Source organism: Rissa tridactyla, chromosome 8, assembly GCF_028500815.1.
Source record: "Rissa tridactyla isolate bRisTri1 chromosome 8, bRisTri1.patW.cur.20221130, whole genome shotgun sequence".
Taxonomy (NCBI): Eukaryota; Metazoa; Chordata; class Aves; order Charadriiformes; family Laridae; genus Rissa; species Rissa tridactyla.
In genome coordinates, this window is record NC_071473.1 from 511,645 (window position 1) to 531,420 (window position 19,776).

At 41.6% G+C, this 19,776-nt stretch overlaps 2 protein-coding genes across 2 annotated transcripts; one reads left to right on the forward strand and one right to left on the reverse strand.

Annotated features, from left to right (window-relative positions):
• Positions 1 to 47: 47 nt before the first annotated feature.
• On the forward strand, positions 48 to 15,681 carry EIF2AK1 (eukaryotic translation initiation factor 2 alpha kinase 1). The gene is made up of 15 exons (XM_054212672.1): positions 48 to 403; positions 823 to 981; positions 3,272 to 3,408; positions 4,165 to 4,196; positions 4,654 to 4,753; positions 5,588 to 5,668; positions 6,073 to 6,170; positions 7,765 to 7,818; positions 8,462 to 8,831; positions 9,955 to 10,066; positions 11,719 to 11,825; positions 14,113 to 14,233; positions 14,352 to 14,431; positions 14,805 to 15,038; positions 15,504 to 15,681. The coding sequence occupies exons 1-15, from the start codon at positions 316 to 318 to the stop codon at positions 15,624 to 15,626; spliced, it is 1,896 nt and encodes a 631-aa protein (XP_054068647.1). The 5' UTR covers positions 48 to 315; the 3' UTR covers positions 15,627 to 15,681.
• A 288-nt stretch (positions 15,682 to 15,969) lies between these two features.
• On the reverse strand, positions 15,970 to 19,769 carry AIMP2 (aminoacyl tRNA synthetase complex interacting multifunctional protein 2). The gene is made up of 4 exons (XM_054212682.1): positions 19,612 to 19,769; positions 17,764 to 17,970; positions 16,995 to 17,226; positions 15,970 to 16,485 (listed from the first exon to the last, which is right to left on the reverse strand). Exons 1-4 carry the CDS (start codon positions 19,726 to 19,728, stop codon positions 16,100 to 16,102), a joined length of 942 nt encoding a protein of 313 aa, XP_054068657.1. The 5' UTR covers positions 19,729 to 19,769; the 3' UTR covers positions 15,970 to 16,099.
• Between the last annotated feature and the right edge of the window lie 7 nt (positions 19,770 to 19,776).

Here is a 19,776-nt window from a genome sequence, read left to right on the forward strand (position 1 = left end):
GCCGCTGCCGGGAGCCGCTAGAGGGGGCTCGGCGACCCCCGGTCCGGGCGAGGGGCCGAGGGGCTCCCGCGAGGGCGATGCGGGCAGCCGCGGCCCGGCGCGGCGGTGAGGGCTGTCCGCCGGCCCCGCTGCCTGAGGGGCCGCCCCGGCCGTAGCCTGCTCGGCCTTCTGGGCCCCGTCCGCCTCTCTCCGGTTAACGTTTTATCTCTCCGCGTTCAAAGAGCGGCCATAAGCGCCGGCCCGGCCCCGGGGCCGCCCACAGGGAGGCGGGCAGGCCCTGCCGGCCGGGGCGAAGGCCGGCACCCGGCGCCCGGCATGTGGCGGGGCGGGTTCCCGCCGAGGGCCGCGGCGTCGCCGCCCGCCATCGAGTTTCCTGAGGAGAGCCCGGAGCCGCGCTTTGACGGTGAGCGGGGCGGGCGCGGCCGCCGGGCCTCTGCGGGGCTCCCCTTCCCCGGGCTGCGACGGGACGGGACGGGACGGAGGTCTGAGCCGCCGCCATCCCCTCCCTGCCTCCCCTCCCCCTCGGGCGGTGGTGGGGGTGTAGGGGCCGGTGGGCTCTCGGCGGCCGCGGGGAGCCCGAGCCCCGGCCCTCGGGGCCAGCCCCGGCCCTCCGGCTAGTAGCTGTTTTCCGTGTGCGCTTAGAAAAATTAATTAGAGTTACTTTCCTAATTAGTGCCTTAAGGTGCTCAATGGCAGCTTGTGTGGTGCCTTTTTCTGAGCCGGGGTGCGTTGAAGCTGTGCGGGTTCCCGTGTGGTTTTGGTGTTCTAGTAAATAGGCACATGCTGAGACCTAAACTCATCCTTCTGACTGTCCTCTTCCAGAATCGGATGTGCCGGCGGAGCTGCGAGTTGCAAACAGGTCGCAGAAGTTTGTGAACTTCACTTCGACCATCCAAAACCAGCTGCTGCTGGTGTCGCTGCTGGAGCACCTCTGCCACATGTACACCCACAACCCCGTTCATTCCAGGTGTTTGTTCCGAAGTTAGTAAGAGTAGTTCTTTCCCGTCTCTTAAACTGTCTTACTGCAATACACACCAGATTCTTCTGTGCAGAATTACAGCACAACATCAGTACAAAGATGTAGGTCTCATCCCACCGGGACAAGGGTAATTCTGAGAAGAGGATGGATACCTTAAATCAGCCTTGACAGGCTGAGAGAGTTGGGGTTGTACAGCCTGGAGGAGAGAAGGCTCCGAGGAGACCTTATAGCAGCCGTCCAGTACCTAAAGGGGGCCTACAGGACAGATGGGGAGGGACTCTTTATCAGGGAGTGTAATGATAGGACGAGGGGTAACGGTTTCAAACTGAAAGAGGGTAGATCTAGTTTGGATATCAGGAAGAAATTCTTTACTGTGAGGTTGGTGAGGCACTGGAACAGGTTGCCCAGAGAAGCTGTGGCTGCCCCATCCCTGGCAGTGTTCAAGGCCAGGCTGGATGAGGCTTTGGGCAGCCTGGCCTGGTGGGAGGTCTCCCTGCCCAGGGCAGGGGGTTGGAACTAGATGATCTTTAAGGTCCCTTCCAATCCGAACCATTCTATGAATCAGCTTAATTGGGAATGAGGACCTGTCTTATTTTTGAAAACAGTGACAGAATATTGTGGTAGATGCAAGGATCAGACAGTTAAGTTCTAGCTAAATCACGTGAGTTGCATCATGAGAGGGGTAACGGGATAAATTATCTAACTGTTAAATCTGATCTAAAAACACATAAGGGGAATTTAATAAAAATATTTATCAAGAAATAGCTGTAGCATAGTCTTCACTAAATCTTTCAAAATTATGGCCTGTGAAAATCAGAGTAAATACCTTTCTAAGTCCTTTATTTACCCATAAAGTTTTTTGATATAATTCAGGGAGCTTGCATTTTCAGGTGTGAAGTGTTTCTTTTGAAATCTGTCTTTTTGGTGTCTGACTTATCTTAGGTACTTTGTTCATTTGGGCACATACTTAATGCATTTGAGAAACAATCTCCAAGGTTTTTCTCCTTGTTATATGTGATTGTAGAAAATAAAATCTAATATATTGCTTGTGCTTAAAATTGAAGCCATTTATAGCATCCAGTAATGACAATGCAGACAACTGTTACTTTTTTTGTTCTCAAAGTCTGATGTAGATGTTTGGCCCTGGGTCTTACTGTTATCTCTATCAAACTCTCCTGGTTTGAGGTACCCGAAAATATCAGGGAAAAAAACGCAACCAAAATTTCTCCTTTTGGCAGAGGAACAAAAAAAACCCAAAAAACAAAAAACAAACCAAAAAAAAAAACCCCACAAAAAACCCCAAACAAACAAAACCAAAAAAACCCAACAAAACACCTGGGCATCTTCCAAAGTATGTAGCTGCTTGGCTTCCCAGTGTACTTTTATGGAGTGACGTTCCTTCATTGGTATAGTTTAAACCAATTTCCCAAGTGGAATAAACCTGATGAATAATAGAAAAACATATTGCAGTAATCATATCTGTGTTCATATATTCATCTTGTCAAGGCTGGGTTTTTCCTGCTTTTCTGGTGTGTGTAAGTGTCCGTAAGGCTTGTGTAGAAAAATTCCTGATTTTTTGTAGGTTCGCTTTCAATAAATTTTATCTACTTTAAAATATAAAGTAATAGGCTGATTTTTGAAGTGCTGGTCCCAAAGAAGCATCTAAAAAAACCCCACCTTTTATGAGCAAGTTTAGTTTAAGACCTTGGAACTCCTAAAACTTTTAAGTACATTTTTGTAGCATCTTCACAGTTGTGCCCATCTCCAGTATTTGTTAGCTTTTTGTCTGCCACAGCATTGTTTTACTCCAACTGCGAAAGACGTGCTTTGGGGGGGATGGAAGGAAGTGACTTTGTTCTTTACTATGAGTATGTGCAGAAATGCATGAGTTTGTATGTGAATTAGGAAATTTTGACATTATCAGTTTTTATCATAAACATGTCCTCATAGTTGTGAATATGCTTTGAATTTCTCTTTTCACTGATCAAAATTAGTCCAAGAGTAAGAAGTAAGTGAATGGGTGGATGTTTGTATAATTCATCTGCTGAGATAAGGAAGAGGAGATGCACTTATGACCATGAAGGGCATGGCGAATAACTATATCATGCAAAGGGATTCCCACAGAGCAGCTCTAGTTTGGATTTAATTTTTTTTATTGCTAAGAGTATGGAAAACAGCATTAGAGTAGGAGTGACTATTCAGTTTTTTGGATGTGCTGTTAAGAAATAACTGTTTACATGGTCTTATTGGCAGGATTTATTTGATGTGACCTTTCTCTGTTCCTTTGTACAGTACTTCGTCAGGCTTTCACAAGAACAGGGTTGCTCTCCCCCTTTGCCTTCTGCGATGAATTTAGTACAGTAAGACTGCAGCATAATAGAGCCATTACTGAACTAATGAAAGCAGCTAATCGACAAATACTTAATGGGGTAAGCTTTGTTAAATTTCTTTGGCAACCTCCTCATTAGGGAATTAACACATCATTGTATCCAAAGAAGCTTTTGTTTGGGGGTGTGTGTGTGTGGTGTCTTTTAATAGTGGATTGGGTCTTTTTAATAATTACACAAAGTGGTACTCCTGTTCTACCGTAGCTGTTTGGGATGGCATGTTCTGGTTCTGCAGGTGCAAACTAAAGCTTTTGAAGCCAGCAGTGTTTTGTTCCTTACTAAATAATAAAACCCCAAAGTTAAAATCTTTATAAATGCAGGCAAGGTGTTTTAAGTATTGCTACACTTTTTTTCAACAACAGACACATCCATTTTCAACTTTTAACTGTTCCAGTTGATTATGTTCACACCCTCCTAGTCATATTAGTGGAGGGCATAATTTGTATACTGTGTAATGTGCTTCAGGCTGAATCAGACCAGTTTGCTTATCTTGCTGCTTGAACTAAGCTAGTTAATTTTGTCTTAAGCACATTTTAAAGCCCTCGTTTTATCCTGTTTGCCAGCAGAACTCTAAAGGGCAGTAATCTCTCCAGCAGATAGATGTTAGAAGATTACTGGTGGGATAATAATCCTTTAATTTGGTGAAGCTCTCTGCAGAATCAACGGCTATCAGTAACCTCATTTTCTTCTAAGAACATAGTTGTAGTTTCTATTTTGATTTAGCTGTCTGTGCTGATGGCACAGTAGATCTGTTATTCTGTACGGCATGTTTTTATGTTGGATTTTGTTGTTTCATAGGAACTTGATAATGGAGATTCTCATGCAATTGGGTATGTATTCAAAGCATTTAGAAATATTAAGCAACTCCCTACCTGAAGTTCCTTGCTCCGCTCTGAATTTAATTAATACTGCATTTCATATTTTGGCTCTGAAATGTAGAAAAAAAAGTGAGAATTCCTCCAAACTCTCAAAACGATCTGGTGAAAATTCCTTCTTCAGTACAGTTCTCACGGTTAGCGCCACCACTCAAAAAAACAACATTTTATCAGGCATAAATTTAAAGAAATCATATTAATACTTCTGTGAACACAGAGTGTGGCTTTGTAGCACATATGCATACTTTTGCAGTCTGCTGGTTTTCAGTATTCACTATGGTAATGTCTAAGTATTGTCATCGTCTTTTCGTAACGTAAATAGTATTTCTAGATTGTGTACACCTGTAGCCTATCTAATACCTTACTTATAAGTTGTAATTTTGTTTAATGCAACCTAACTTTTTTTGATAAGGGAAAAAGAAGTTCTCTTTGAAGCACAGACTTCACGATACTTGAATGAATTTGATGAGATTGCAAGGCTAGGAAAAGGAGGATATGGTAAAGTGTACAAGGTATTCTTTACCTTCTGTTTATCAGTTTATATCTAGTTTTCCTTTGAAATTTAGAGTTACTGGTTTGGCTGTTTTGTTTATTTTTCTAATAGAGAAACAAAAATACTAATTTTCTAGTAGAACAAGTGCAAACCTGTACATGTGAAGGATGTTGACATTTCATTTCAAAAGATGCTCAGTTGTGGTTTGTTTCCTGTTTGTCGGAAGCAGGATATATCAAATGTTTTACTTGGTGTATTTTGACCCCTTTAAAGTAAATGAAAAGTCCTTATTTCTTGTGTGAAGTATTGTGATGTGTTGACTTAAAATAGCCACAGGAACGGATGAGTCTGCACACTGCAATGTTCCAGTTGTGGCTGCTTGGAAAAAAGTAGCCTCAACATGAATATAAACTGTTGTGTTTATACTGTATTGTATATTGTGTTTATATTGAATTGTATTCAATACTTGTAGCGTATGGCCAGCTCGAGGTTCCCCACGTGGTATGTGCCATATGTAAATGACAGTTGTGGTCTCACAGCTTTATTGAGAACCTGTTTAAGCAGTTTTCAGGACCTATCAACATTTTTTTATTGACGGAAAGATAGCTGTAAAGCTACGTGTTTCACAAAGATTGGATTAGATGTTTTCAGTCCTGAAAGAAGGCAAAAGTAGAGTATCTTTATCTTAGACAGCAGGGGCCTGATCCCAGTTTCATTCTCTGATATGGGTGAAAAGTTATCTGAATGGAGTTCAGAAATGAATTTTTAGAAAATAGTTGATTCTAAAGGATTTAATAATTCATTACTCTAAATGCATAAACAACTAATTTTGTTCTATTGTAATTGTTTTCAGGTCAGAAACAAGTTAGATGGTCAGTTCTATGCTATTAAAAAAATTAACATCAGGAAGGCTACAAGAAGAGATTGTATGAAGGTATTCTTTCTCCTATGTTTCATCTCTGTTTTAACTCCCTGCCCGCTCTAGCTGATTCTGATTTAAGGAAGTAATGCAATTCTTTCCCAAAATATCAAAAACATTTATAAGGTTTTTTCCGCGTTCTGAGTTTCTAAGATTTGACCCTATCGACACCTAGTAGAAAAAAAAGGAATATGAGAGGTATTTAAGTCCACTAAAGGAAGCATATTATTAACTTGAATTTGATCATCTCTGCAACTATGAAAGTCATAATTTATTTTAAAGCTTCAAAATTTTCTTCATTACGGTAGTAATTTTTTCTGTTCTTTCTCTGTTGGAAACTGTTATTTTTTGTTATCTTTTGGGTTTATTAAGCGCTCATAATAAAGGACAGTCATACTATTTCTTTTTCATCTGTTTAGGTGCTACGAGAAGTTAAAGTGCTGGCTGGGCTGCAGCATCCTAATATTGTAGGCTATCACACTGCTTGGATGGAACAAGTTCAAACAGTACGCCCGAAAGGAAAGTACAGCATATTGTGTAATTCTTGCATGCATCCTGCTTATAACCTCTGTACTATTATTTGCAGGAGAGTATTCGTTCTATTATAAAATAACTATTTTTTTTCCCCCCTCTTTAAAACAACCCAAAAAAGCAAACTAGAGGTGACCACCAGGTTGTCTTCTCCCTCTGTGCACTTCAATCTCTTGCCTAATAACTTATCTGTTACTTAATGATAAATTTGGAGCCGTGAAAGTATTAGCTTCACTTCAGGTAATATGCGAGGAGGATTTTAAAGTTCTGTGAAGTTCAATGAAAACCTCTTAACGCAAAAAGTAGTGAGTTGACGAGGAGAAGAATGAATACTGGGGAACAAGCCACTTCAGCTATTGGGGGAAAAGTGATGAATAGGAGGAAAAAAACCCACAAATTTGTTACCATGTTTTGAAATCTCAGAGATACAGCAAAACTAGAATAAGTCTCGCAATATGCTTCTCTTCCTGTGTGGAAAAGAGTTTAGAAAAACTGAAAGAACCTGGAAATAAATACTTCAATGTCAAGAAAGAAAAAAGTTTCCCTCCTTATTTTCCTTTCCACAGGAGAGTTTTTAAATTTGATGAATTGTGTAGCATAGTTCTGCAGTGACAGAGCAACCTGGGTTTTTGTGTGTATCAGCTACTGTCTGTAACTGTTGAGAATTCATCAACTTTTTTGTTCACTTTACACCTTCTTCCCTGGCCCCTTTTTTTTCTCTTCAGGTTCTCTGTTCTCAGCTCTTCCCACACTTTGTCCTTTGGTCCCTTTGTAGCCCTAATCCCTTAGTCCCTTTCTTCCTTGTCCTTTTCCAGAATGCCTTTAGCAGTTAAATCTTTTGATCCTCTCTTGGTGGGAGGTTTGCTTATGCTCTCTATGACTTTATTGCTTTCCAAGTCAGTGAGTTGATGCCCGGTCAGCTATAAGCACAAAAGAAAATGCATAGGAAGTTGACAGTATAGTAAAACAGATAAGACTTTCTAACCGATGATACTGAGAATCTTGAAGGATGCAACTTTTTAGTGCGAGGAGTACTTCACAAGTATTTAATGGTGATAATTTAAGTACATAACTAGATCTATAGGTAGTTTTCCATGGCTTACAAGATTGGTGTTTCATATTTGCTTCTGTGTGCTAAAACAAACGGCTTTTTCATATAAATGTACAATCTTAATGAAAATTATTTCTGAAATACCACAGCAGCAGGGTGGTGCAAAGGATGGTGCCCTCTGGAGTTGCTTCTTTTACGGTGTATGATCATATACATTATAAGTCCTCATTTTGAACAAGATAACTTCTTAAAGGTGAATTCTAGGTGAATATGTAAGACAGCCCAGTACAACCCTTTCAGTGACCTTGCACAACATGTGTTTTCTTTTCAATTAAACAAAAATGAAAAACATACTAGTGTTGCTTCTTAGTAGGCTAAGAAAAACCTTTTGTAGCAGCAGGAATAGAGAAAAAGATATCTACAGGTAATGAAGTTAAACTCAGTAAGATGCTGTAGCCTAAATGTTAGTTTATATTAAATATATGCATGCTTGGTTTTGTAGAATACCATATTTGTCTTTTCATCTAATAGATAAAACAATAATGGAGTTGCAGCCATTATCCTTGGAGCAAGAGAGTGGCAAGTAAGTATTATAAGCCTCAATGATAACATTTATTTGGCTTTAACATACGGTGATTCTTTAAAGTAACATTAAAAGAGTACAGAATCAGCATAGATTGCGCAAGTGCTTTTTGCTTCCAAATGATAACCAAAGAAAGGTCTTAATTATCCTTGTTGTTGTTTCTCTGCTGGTTGTGTAAGCTGAAGAGTATCACTGGATACTTCTGCCTCCTTTGGCACTCTCCAGTTTCTAGTGGAGTCCTGTTGGGGCGATGGGCCTTCTGTTTCTCAGAAGTGGATTAGCCCCTTCAATAAGGAGATGGAGCCCTCTGAGAAATACAGTGTAACTTGCTAAGTTTAAAGGGATGGGGATGTATCATACTTGTGCGTGGTGAATGCTGTGACCTGGTACTGTGTGCGTCTCTCAGCTGTCTGGGTCAGCTCTCGGGAATCCCTGCTGGGGCAGGGCATTAAAAAGGCTGGAGCCTACGCTGCCAGTTGTGTCATCCTCAAGTTTTATAAGGGGAAGCAGCTGAACTCTTGCTCTGGAATGCAGTTTGCAATCGGGGAGGAAAAAAAAAAGTTTTCAGAATGGTGTATCACAAATAGATGGTATAAAACTATGTACATACTTTGATTGCTCTCCCGTACTTTTTTATTTTCAGTGATCGCTGTCACGTTCAGAGTATGGAAAGCGATAGTTCCATTATCTTTGCTGACCTTACTTCACAAGAGAAGTCGTCCTGTGACAGTACCAGTCTTAGAAAGCTGGATGGTGAATTAGTGCAGAATATGGATGTAAGGAATGATTTTACAAACAGCAATAGTAAAGAGCATATGAAACCAAACAAATGTGAATTATCCATAGAATTACAAGAAGACTCTGTAAGTAGTGTTAGCAGTAGATCACCTGATGTGAAAAATCATTCAGCACGGGGACCTCATTCTAGTCTGGATCAAGATGCTAGCACTGGAAGCAAGTCCTGCACTGAAGAACGCTCCAACAATGATGTAGCTCTCTGTGAAGAGTTTGAGGTAAATACAGTTCTCTTTAAATACTGCTGTCTAACTTAATGTCTAACTTAATGATGTTTGTAAAGTAGAGTTTGGTTGGCAGAGGAATGATTTATAATGATAAACTTAAAAAAAAAAAGAAATTACCGTGATTAACACCAAAAATACGGACAATTTTTACTTAAGTGGGTAACACTGTTACAAGGAAGCTGACCAGAGGAGCTGGCAAAACTCAGCATTTGTGTGTTAGTTATCTTGGGTCCTTTCAAAGCACCTACATGCATTAGGTGTACTACTCCTGCATTAAAAAAAACCCCAAAAATAAATAAAACAAAGTAAACAAACAAAAAAAACCCCAAAAACCCCAAAAAACCCCCACAAATAAACCCCATCAAACTTGAAAATCTTCGGTATTTGTTAATGATGGCTGATTCAGATATTATTGATGAAAGTGTCTGGGTATGTAACATGGTGCCTATAGAGAGTAGAATCACACATGGAAAGGAGAGAAGCAGATTTGGTCAGGAAATCACCATTCTGCCTGTGCTTCTAAAACTTTGTTGGCGTTCTGAAACATTCTGTATAGCACAGCCAGCTCTGGAAAGCTTCGAGCTTTTGCTATCATTTGGAGTTCCCTCTTGCAAGAAATCCAAGATTTTAAAGGTGTTTGCTTGAGTTGCCCAGGTTATCAAGTGAACTAGTACATTATCAGAACCTGGAAATTACACATTCGTGTTAATAAATTATGAACTTCCATATCAAGAGGTTGAAGGTTTTTACTATTTTATATTAATTTACACTGTTTTCTTAAGGCAGAATGAACTTCTGTTCAGTATGTCTAGAAGCTTTTAAACTGTAATTTGAATACTACGGTATGTAGGTGGCTATTTTGTTAGATTTTATCATATAACAATTGTTAAAATTTGAGGAACAAACAAAAAAAAAACAAACCCCAAAACTAGATAGTGTTGTTGCATCTGCTTCTTGAATGCAGTAGATTAGTAATACTGTATTTGATGTCATTTTGTTATCTAACTTTTTTTAATTTAAAACCCAATTATTTTAATTAACTTTAAATAAAATAACCAAGAAAATACTGTTCATATTACACTGGCAAAATCATGGACCATTGTCTTTCTGTTAGGTGGAGTATCGTTTGATGCTTCATATACAAATGCAACTGTGTGAAATATCCTTGTGGGACTGGATTGTTGACCGTAATAAAAGATGCAATGAGAGAGCAGAGGAAACTTCCAGTAAGATTCATCACTGTCTTAAAAATTTACATATTCGTTATAAAGCAAATATTTCTTTTTTCCTAATTGGAAGTCCACTTGCCTGAATTTACGTTTTACTTCAGCAACTTATAATATGGATCTTCTTATTAGTTTCTTTTTCACTTAAAGAGTGGCTAGTGTTGAACCTTTGTATGATAGATGTTGGTAAAAGAGATTTAAGTTCATGGGTTTTAGACAACTCTTAAGAAAAAAAAAAAAAGAATGTATGCCTGAGGCAGAGTTGTTATCTGGAGAGATCTGTGCCTGGACAATGATACTTATTTGGAATAGAGTTTTTTATTGACAGAATCTGCTTTTTCTCAGTAAGCTATTTACATAATTGAAGTTTTGCTTTGGTAGTAGTCTTGCTGCTACAAAATAGAGTCTTCACAGGCTAATTTTCTGCTGTGGAAAATATAAATACATCTTTTGTTCCAGATAGGTTACAACACAATTAAAAGCTTTTAAGTTTGTTCTTAAGAATCAAAACTCCTACGCAGGCTAATTTGTCTTTGGTCTAAAGAATCTTAACATTTACTTGCTTGAGTGGCCAGAGGAGTTCTCACGCCCCGATACCAAGCCATCTTCAATAATGGTTGACATTTGGAAGAACAAGTCTAATGCTCTTAAAGCATTAGAGACACGTTCCTTTCTCTGGGGTGGTTGTATAAAAAAAGCCTAATGCTTTAGGCTTACAATGCTTAACAGATTGTAAGACATAAACTGTATGATTAATGTTCAATGTTAGTTTTAATCACTATTAAGATAAATTGGTTCTTCTCTTTAGTCCTGGAGTAAGGTTTAGCAGCTAACTATGAGCTGACTTCCACTAATATCTCCTCTAATCATAGTCTTTTTAGCTTTCGTAAGCTAGAAGATGACATTCCCGGTCAGGCAATGAAAGAATGACTAGGGCATTGGACCTTGCAAAACACCCTTTTCCCATGTGTTCACAGGCGACAGGAGAGGAAAGAGGAATGCTAACATAGGTTAGACGTTAAAAAACAGAAACCCAAGCAGGAGTAAATGGGGAGTGTTCAAAGCGGCAACAGACATGTTAGGTCTGGGTCATTAGAGTAGGAAGACAGTGTAGTTTAATAAAATAATGATGTGGGACATGGTAAAAACAATGAGATGGTAAGTTCATTTAGGACAGCTACAGCCAGAGGAGCCTTGGGGATTTCAGAGGGTAGCACAACAGCAGAGGATTCGGATCCAAAAAGGAAGGGAGCAAATCAATACAAAACCCATGTAAATTAGCATGATTTTATCTGGAACTGTATTTTTCATTCCAGTTCAGCACTTACATGTAAGTAAAGAGTTTGTTAACTTCGTAATCAAATAGCTATCTGATGGGGTTTGGAGCAATGTTTTCAGGCAGACACATGTTCATGTCCCCTGAACTTTCCTTTTTGGAATTTTGAGGTTAGTGACTTTTTGCTGTTTCAAAAATACTATCTTAGGAGAAGCATGGGAAATTCCATTTTTAAACTATGCTCGCTCATTCTGTTAAAAATTTCTTCTGCATCATAAATAAACAGAATTCAACAAGACGTACCACCATAAGCTTAAATAACTTTAGCTGAAAATAAAAATTAGCTGAAATAATTTATGTTTTAAATTGCTTTAAGGTCGGTACCATCTTGTGGATGTCCGCTGGACAATGAAAATTTTTCAAGAGTTACTAGAAGGAGTATGCTATATCCACAGCATGGGAGTGATGCATCGAGACATTAAAGTAAGTTCATCAAATTATTACTTGATGTTAAAGAATACAAAGATAACTTACATTATGGGAGAACGAGAGCAATGTCATAGTTAAATTTGAGATGACTTAGGCTCTTAGGAATTTAGCTATGTGACACATGAAAACATACATTGTCTCCTCTATGGCAGTACCATACTTTCTTTACTATAAGCTCAGTAACGTTGACTTACAAGTGAATTATGATTGAGCTCTGGAAACGTCTTCTCCTTTGTGAAGCCATTTTCTTGTCCTAAACGGGGATGGTCAAATTGGTTTTGTTTTGTCTTGGTCTTTCCTTAACCATGGTAGGACCTAAATTATCTACCTAAAATTTTTCTTTTATGTGATTATAAAAATAAGCAAAACCCCTTGACTACACCTCAGTTTGCTAACAGCATATCAGTTAGCTTTTGAAAATATGTTCAAGTTATAGTTACTTGCTTTTTAGGAAAGGAAAAAAAAAAAAACAAAAAACCACCAAACCAAAAATTCCCTGGACTGGTATGGCGTAACATAGTAACAGGTCCCAAAACTTCAGTTGTCAGAAGAAATTTTATGAGTTGCTATGACTTAACAGAAGTTTGGTCATTAACTTGTATTTGCAGACCACAGCTTCTTTGTGCCCAGCGGGAATGCTTAACATGGTGTTATGCCTTCAGTTCCTCTATTTCGTAGTTTTATAGCATGAGAAATGAGTCGTCATAGTTCAGCTTCAGGCCAGTGAAGCTCACAGAAATGTAAGCAAGCCGAAGTTCCATCTCATCTGTACATACAGACATGATCTGGCAGTGCTTGGGCCTCTAGATTATAATATCATAGAATGGCTGGGTTGGAAGGGACCTTTAAAGATCATCTAGTCCACCCCCTGCCCTGGGCAGGGACACCTCCCACCAGCCCAGGTTGCTCCAAGCCCCGTCCAACCTGGCCTTGAACCCCTCCAGGGACGGGGCAGCCACAGCTTCTCTGGGCAACCTGGGCCAGGGGCTCGCCGCCCTCACAGCAAAGAATTTCTTCCTCAGATCTCATTTGAATCTTCCCTCTTGCAGTTTAGAACCCTTCCCCCTCGTCCCGTGGCTCCCCTCCCTGCTCCAGAGTCCCTCCCCAGCTTTCCTGGAGCCCCTTGAGGGACTGGCAGGGGCTGGAAGGTCTCCCCGGAGCCTTCTCTTCTCCAGGCTGAACCCCCCCAGCTCTCTCAGCCTGTCCCCACAGCAGAGGGGCTCCAGCCCTCCCAGCATCTCCGGGGCCTCCTCTGGCCCCGCTCCAACAGCTCCGTGTCTCTCCTGTGCTGAGGCCCCAGCGCTGGAGGCAGCACTGCAGGGGGGTCTCACAGAGCGGAGCAGAGGGGCAGAATCCCCCCCTCGCCCTGCTGCCCACGCTGCTGGGGATGCAGCCCGGGCTGTGGGGGGTTCTGGGCTGCCAGCACATGTTGCCGGCTCATGGCCAGCTTTTCACCCCCCAGCACCCCCAAGTCCTTCTCCTCAGGACTGCTCTCCATCCCCCGACCTGTGCTGATACTGGGGGTCACCCCAACGCAGGGGCAGGATCCTGCACTTGTCCTTGGTGAACCTCTTGAGGTTCACACAGACCCACCTCTCCAGGCCTCTGGATGGCATCCCGCCCCTCAGGCGTGTCACCGCACTACTCAGCTTGGTGTCATCCCCAAACTTGCAGAGGGTGCACATAATGCTAGCATTTCTCCTCCTTGGTGGTCCTAAACCCAAAATACATGGGTAAAACTATTTCAGTTTCTCCAGTCAGTGCTCTCTACTCAAGTCTCTCATCACTTTGATTTTTTTAATAGTGACTTCCCAGAAGGAAGCAGCATATTGCAGCTGTGCTTATCATCTAGAAAAGTATATTTTGTTTTACATTATGTCTAGCCCAAAGATGATACTTAGTCTTCCTCCTCCTACATCAGTTGGTCTGATTTGCCGTCTGCTCTTGCCTGTTCCTGGTAACATTACTGTTCTGCAAACTTCCCGCTTTCTGCTGGGGTGGGGAGGGGAGGTACTTTATCTTTCCACTAAATCTTTGTTTTTCCTGTTTTACATTTCTTCCTGTTTTCTAGATCCTTCATACATGGTCTTTCTGCCCAAGTGTTGCTAATGTATAATTTGGTATCAGCTATGACTGTTTTTTTCTCTCTCACTATAATGAAAGTGTTAAATAATTACCTTCTATCTGTGAACCACTAGATTTTTATAGATGTTGAAACAGCTGAAATGTCATAATTCTTTATATAGATGTATTGTAGATTTTATACCGTCTTTTTTTGTAGCCCAGGAATATCTTTCTGTATGGATCAGATCATCGTGTAAAAATAGGAGACTTCGGATTGGCCTGCAAAGACCTTCTTTGGGATGATGCAGACCAGTGGTTTAAGACAGAAAGGATAAATGGTAAGTGAAATAAGCTTAGTGGGGTTTCTATGATATTAAAACAGTTAAATATTAATTTTTTAAGCAAAATGGTAACAATATAACACTTGCTGAGTAAGGCTAAATTGCCTTTTTAAAGGACTGACGCATACCTCGGGCGTGGGGACTTGCCTCTATGCCTCACCAGAACAACTGCAGGGATCTCACTATGATTTCAAGGTAGGGAGTACATTTTTTTTTTTTTCTATTAACACGTGATGATAGATAACAAGAATAAAACAAGCCTTTCAGTAGGTAAATACATAATATTTTGTAAATATATAAATACTCTTCCTACTGTTACTCCTAAAGTTTTTGTTGAAACATGGATTTCAACTTTGCCTTCTAGTTTGCTACCAATGCAAAAATTGTTGGCTTTTCTGAGATAATCTTGAAGAATCTATATAGATTTGAATTTGTGTTCCTTACTTTTCATATCATGAAACTTGATGTGAAGCTTTCTCATATCGTGAATTTTTTATGAGAAAAAGAAATCTAGTAAGTAATTTAAAATACCAGTTATCTCAGAACTTTTTCTTCACGCCCTTACCAGTCAGACATGTACAGCATGGGTGTTATCCTGCTAGAACTCTTCCAACCATTTGGAACAGAGATGGAAAGAACAGAAGTTCTTACACATTTAAGGAATGGCCAAATTCCTCATACTTTCTACAAAAAATGGCCTATTCAAGCCAAGTACATTAAACTCCTCACCAGTCGGAGATCTACAGAAAGACCAACGGCTGCTCAGCTTCGTGAAAGTGAACTATTCCATACCACAGAACATGTAAGTTATGCCAATAACCTCAACCTTTAAAGGATAAAGAAATATAAAAAGAAAATGCCCTTTGTTTCCCTGCCTGTATTGGGGGGGTGGGGGTTGGTTTGTTCTTAAGAGGATTGTGTGATATAATATTTATCCCACTATATTAATGTTTCTGGAAATATGAGATAAATGGTCATTAAGGATAAAGTAACTTTATGAAGACTGGCCAGTTGATCTACATACAGCTTGAGCTATTTTTATAGTTCGGAAAAGCTTTTGAAGCTTTTTATCAGCTCTGCAGAATCTCTTTATCATTTTCTCTTTCTTTGCCACACTTTGTTTGTGGATGAAGTTGTATTATCAATATGCAGAATAGCTGTGGTGCTGCAGAATGCGTCTATAGTGGATTGCGAACACTATTCAAATAGGTTAATAAGGCTGTTCCTTGTCTGTCTATCAATGAATTAAACTGACTCTCACTTTCAGGTTATTTCTAACCTACAACAGAAGGTGAGACAGCAAGAGGAAGAAATAGAGAAGCTGAGAGAGAGGATAAGACTGCTTTCTGAAGAACAAGCTGAACACGTGGGACTAGGTTCTCCTGTTTAAGTACTGGAAGAACTAACCTCTGTGTATGCTAAGTTATATAAAACATTTTTTTTTTTTTACATAAAAATATTTCAATGTATTTGCATTCTTCTGTCTTTTCTTTAAAGGTATTCATCTTAGTTCAGAAGTCTCCAGGCAACAGAAAGGATTCCTGTTGTTGCACTTAGACTGTACTGAGGCTAACTTGTGAAAAGAAGCATTTGGATTACCAGGAAAAATATAAGGCAAAATTAAAAGTGCATTTTGTACTTACACAGGATCCTTCGGATACCTTATAATCATTAAACAAACACAGTTATGCATTAGTCACAAAAAAAGGAAGGTCACACCCAAAAGGTAGCTGTAATGTTTTTATTGATTTTCAAATTCTGTCCAGCTGCACTACTTAAATACATCTCGGAAGGGCCTCGAACTGCTACAGCAGGCATGAGGGGCAGTAGGAGTAACAAGACACCACTGTCAGGAGTACAGGCTTACTTCAGGAGCTTCATGACGGAGCTGAAAGGTGCCAGGTTCTCACACGACTTCATCCATTTTTGCACGTTGGCTGGGGCAGCATTTGTGCTCCCTGTCTGCTGGAGCACACACCATGCAACAACGTCTGCTACGCTGAGTTCGTTTCCCACCAGCCAAGGTGTCTTGCCCAGGGCAGCGTTCATGGAGCGCAAAACCGCTCCTCTCTCCTTGCTGCTGCCTTCCTTCAGCTGGAAGATGGCTGTATCCACCCAGCTGTCAATCAGAGTAGAAGTAACGGCATTGTACTTCTGGCCAAACAGGGAAAAGAGGAATCTGGCGATGTTCCCCTCTCCTTCAATTGGGCACATTGTTTGAATGCTAAACTTCATCTGGGGTTTTGGAACTGAAATTAAAAAAAGAAAAAAGTGAATAGCACATGGTAGAGAAGTTAATGTAACAGTAATTCTATGATGAATTTGATCTGTGATGCCAGCAACACCGTTAAACATCATTAACCTGATGAACAATTTTCAGTTTTCTTCATCTAAATACTTAGACTAAGGCAGGAACCTGGGATAAAGCCATCACTTTTGCAAACTTCATCCTGATCTCCCACCTAATTTCTATTCTAGCAAACTTACTTATTCATAGAAACTGAAAAACACTTTGATAAAAAAAATCCTGTGGGTACAACCAACCACGTAAACGCCACATGTATCTTAACTGCAGTAGCCACAAACAAGAATCTTCCTCCTCTGTCCCGATGATTGTTCCCAGCTATCAGAAGAGAGCAGCACCTATCCATCGTGTGTCAGTACGACACCAAGGGATCTGCTGGCCAGGTTCTATAGCACAAGTTTCACTTTCTCACTTGTCGTAAAATACTGATCTACAAGATAACTTCATTCTTACCATCCTTCCAAATAAGAGTAAAGCCCAGCTGATATTCATGACGTGGTTGCTTCTTGGTCTGCTCCCCAAAGCACTTCAAGAGGTTTTCTGGCACGCTTTTCACCGATGAATGTGTGTGAACAGCTGATAATATCTTATAGCGTTCACAAAGCAGACTGTGTAGTACCAGTAATGACAGCGGAGGCAGAGAAGGATTTGCATTGATTACAATATCTTTCAGGGCACCATAATCCTGCATGGGAAGTAAGGCATTCAGCAGGTAAGGCGCGTTCCAGATCAGACTTTGAAGCAGTGGAGTTCTCATTTGACACCAAAATGTACACAGCCATGCATGTGTATATCTGAAATTCTAACAATATTCAAATAATCCAAGTTTGGACATTTAGAACTTGTTTAAACATTTAAACATCTTCCTTCTTCAACAGTAATATAATTCAAGAACACGACTGAGGTGAATTCTAGTCCAATCTGAAGCCAAAGTTACAGTTTCCAGTTAGTAACAAATGAGAAACCAACTGTCATAATTTCCAAGTTAACCATTCTAGCTTGGATTTATATACAAATGAGAACATACAGGATAAAGCATTTATAAATGTCTGTATCTATAATCTGGATGCCCAAAATGAAGTGGTAGTTGCAAGTTATTTGTAAGGCTCTAAGACTCATACATTGCGTTCCATGTGTCCCAGGTTTTAACGCCACCCTTCCAACCCTGAAAATCCAAGAGCAAAGAAACTACCTATCCCTGCACGTGCTCAGCTGAACTTACCTTTCCAAGCATCAGATCTAGGTCTGCTCCATTTGTTGGCAAAGGAGAACAGTCATCACTTTGAATGATATTAGTTACATCTAAGTCAGCATCTGGGGTCTGTATCATCTTTGAGAGACCATCGACGGCGCTCTTCAGTTCGTACAAGCGTTTTAGGATCTCCTCCTGGCGGGATTCAAGTGCTTGAAGTGACGGGTCAACCTCTTCCTACAGCAGAGGGAAAAACAAGGTCCCATAGATGTTCACTGGGCTCAGTGTCAAAATAGTCCGCAGCTCACTTGACAATAAGTTTTGAAAGACTTTAAATACACTCAAATAACCAGAACATCGTGAAACATCATGGTCTTGTGTCTATTAGTTGTCTCTTTTCTCTTATCTATATGAATGTGGTAGGAGATGGGTTATTTAATAAAATCTCTGAAATCTTCCTGTTTAACATCTTTTTTCAAACCGCTAGGTACAGCAAACTCCATAACGTAGTAAAAATCAGACCACAACCACAGAAACTTAAAGTTGGCAGTGAAGTGCTGAATTAAACCCCAAAACCCCAGAGTGAGCTTGTCAGGATTCTCTTCCGCCCAGAAGAGCTGACTGACTGGGCTTGTGCTGGGGCTGCCAAACAAGGGAACTTTTTGGCAATTCAGGTATTTAATAAAAGTTTAAAAACCCTGCAGGTTTAGATGGATGGTGCATCATATGAAATCACTCTCTGAAGTCATTCTTTGTTTCAGAGAAAACTATAGAGAAAAAAAGACCATAAGCTTTGTTACATGTTAATCCCAATGTATATTGTTGTTATATCAATTACCTTACAAGTCTCTTATCTTACAATGCCACCTCTTTTAAAACATGAAAAGTACATTCCTGTGGGAGCTTTTAAGTCTAGAAATGTACAATAACGTTAAAGAAAAATCTTTATCCATTTCTAAGCATCCTGAATAAGGATTAACGAAACCCAACCTATTGGCCAAACTTCTTTCTTTCCGTCTAACAGACAGCTAACAAGCAAGGCATCCGAGCAAAATCACACCCACTTACACAACGTTCTCAAAGGCAAGATGCAGAAACACCTCTTAAGCGAGCGTTATTTGGCCAGCACACGATTCTGTGCAACAAAAGTCGCTCTCGGAGGAGACAGGCAGTCATAACCCCGCATCTTGGCGATGGCTCCCGTGCGGTTCTGCCCCGACCCTGCTCCTGCTCGGCACCTCCAGCCGCCACCGGGCGAGGGCTGGGCTGAAGAGCCTGGTGGCATCAAGCTAAACACGGGCACAAGCAGCCTGCGAGAACTCAAGGCCTTCCTGATGCTGGAGAGAGGCTGGGGACAGCTAGACTAACGAAATGCAGTATTGTGCTTTTTTGCCTTGTTTGAGACAGAAGCAGCCGAGACCCGGAGTAGGAGCCGCCCATCTGCACGGCCTCCCCCGCCACCGCAGAGGGAACAGGCGCAGCAGGACGAGCCGAGGCCTGCCGGGACAGCCGCCGGCTTCGGCTTCTAAAGATACGAACGGAGAGCGGGACACGGGCGAGAGCCCAGAACAGCCACGCTGAGAACTGCCAAAGGCGCTAAAAATACTACAGCGAATCCCCGGGGACGCCGAGCCCGGTTAACCCCCGAGTGAGCAGGGGCCAGCACCTCCCGCGGGCTCGGACGGCGGTCGCGGGGACGCGGACCCTGACGGCTCCCGCCGACCGAGGCGAAGGCCCGGGCCGGAGCCAGCACCGGCCCAGCGCGGCCGGGCCCGCCCGGCTCCCGGCCCAGCACCCCGCCAGCGCGGCCGAGGCCGCCAGAGCGAGCTCCGCCTCCCGTCCCCGTCCGCTGTCCCCCCATTCCCCCCTTGCCCGTACCTGCGGCGGGCCGGCGGCGCGGTGCAGGCTGGGCACCCGGTACATACAGCCCGGCAGCTGCTCGGCCCGCACCACCGCGCCGGGCCCGTGGAAGGGCCGCACCTTGTACATGGGCATGGCGGCACCCGCACGGCACGCCGGGCCCGCCCCCCGCCGCGCCCATTG

Excerpts from the sequence above, each read along its gene's own strand:
- AIMP2 (XM_054212682.1), bottom strand. The coding sequence starts at position 19,728 with ATGCCCATGTACAAGGTGCGGCCCTTCCACGGGCCCGGCGCGGTGGTG. Across the intron at positions 17,971-19,611 it reads GCGCCGCCGGCCCGCCGCAG|GAAGAGGTTGACCCGTCACT; the intron begins GTACGGGCAAGG and ends CCTCTGCTGTAG. Across the intron at positions 17,227-17,763 it reads TAGATCTGATGCTTGGAAAG|GATTATGGTGCCCTGAAAGA; the intron begins GTAAGTTCAGCT and ends CTTCCCATGCAG.
- EIF2AK1 (XM_054212672.1), top strand. The coding sequence starts at position 316 with ATGTGGCGGGGCGGGTTCCCGCCGAGGGCCGCGGCGTCGCCGCCCGCC. Across the intron at positions 404-822 it reads CCCGGAGCCGCGCTTTGACG|AATCGGATGTGCCGGCGGAG; the intron begins GTGAGCGGGGCG and ends GTCCTCTTCCAG. Across the intron at positions 8,832-9,954 it reads CTCTCTGTGAAGAGTTTGAG|GTGGAGTATCGTTTGATGCT; the intron begins GTAAATACAGTT and ends TCTTTCTGTTAG.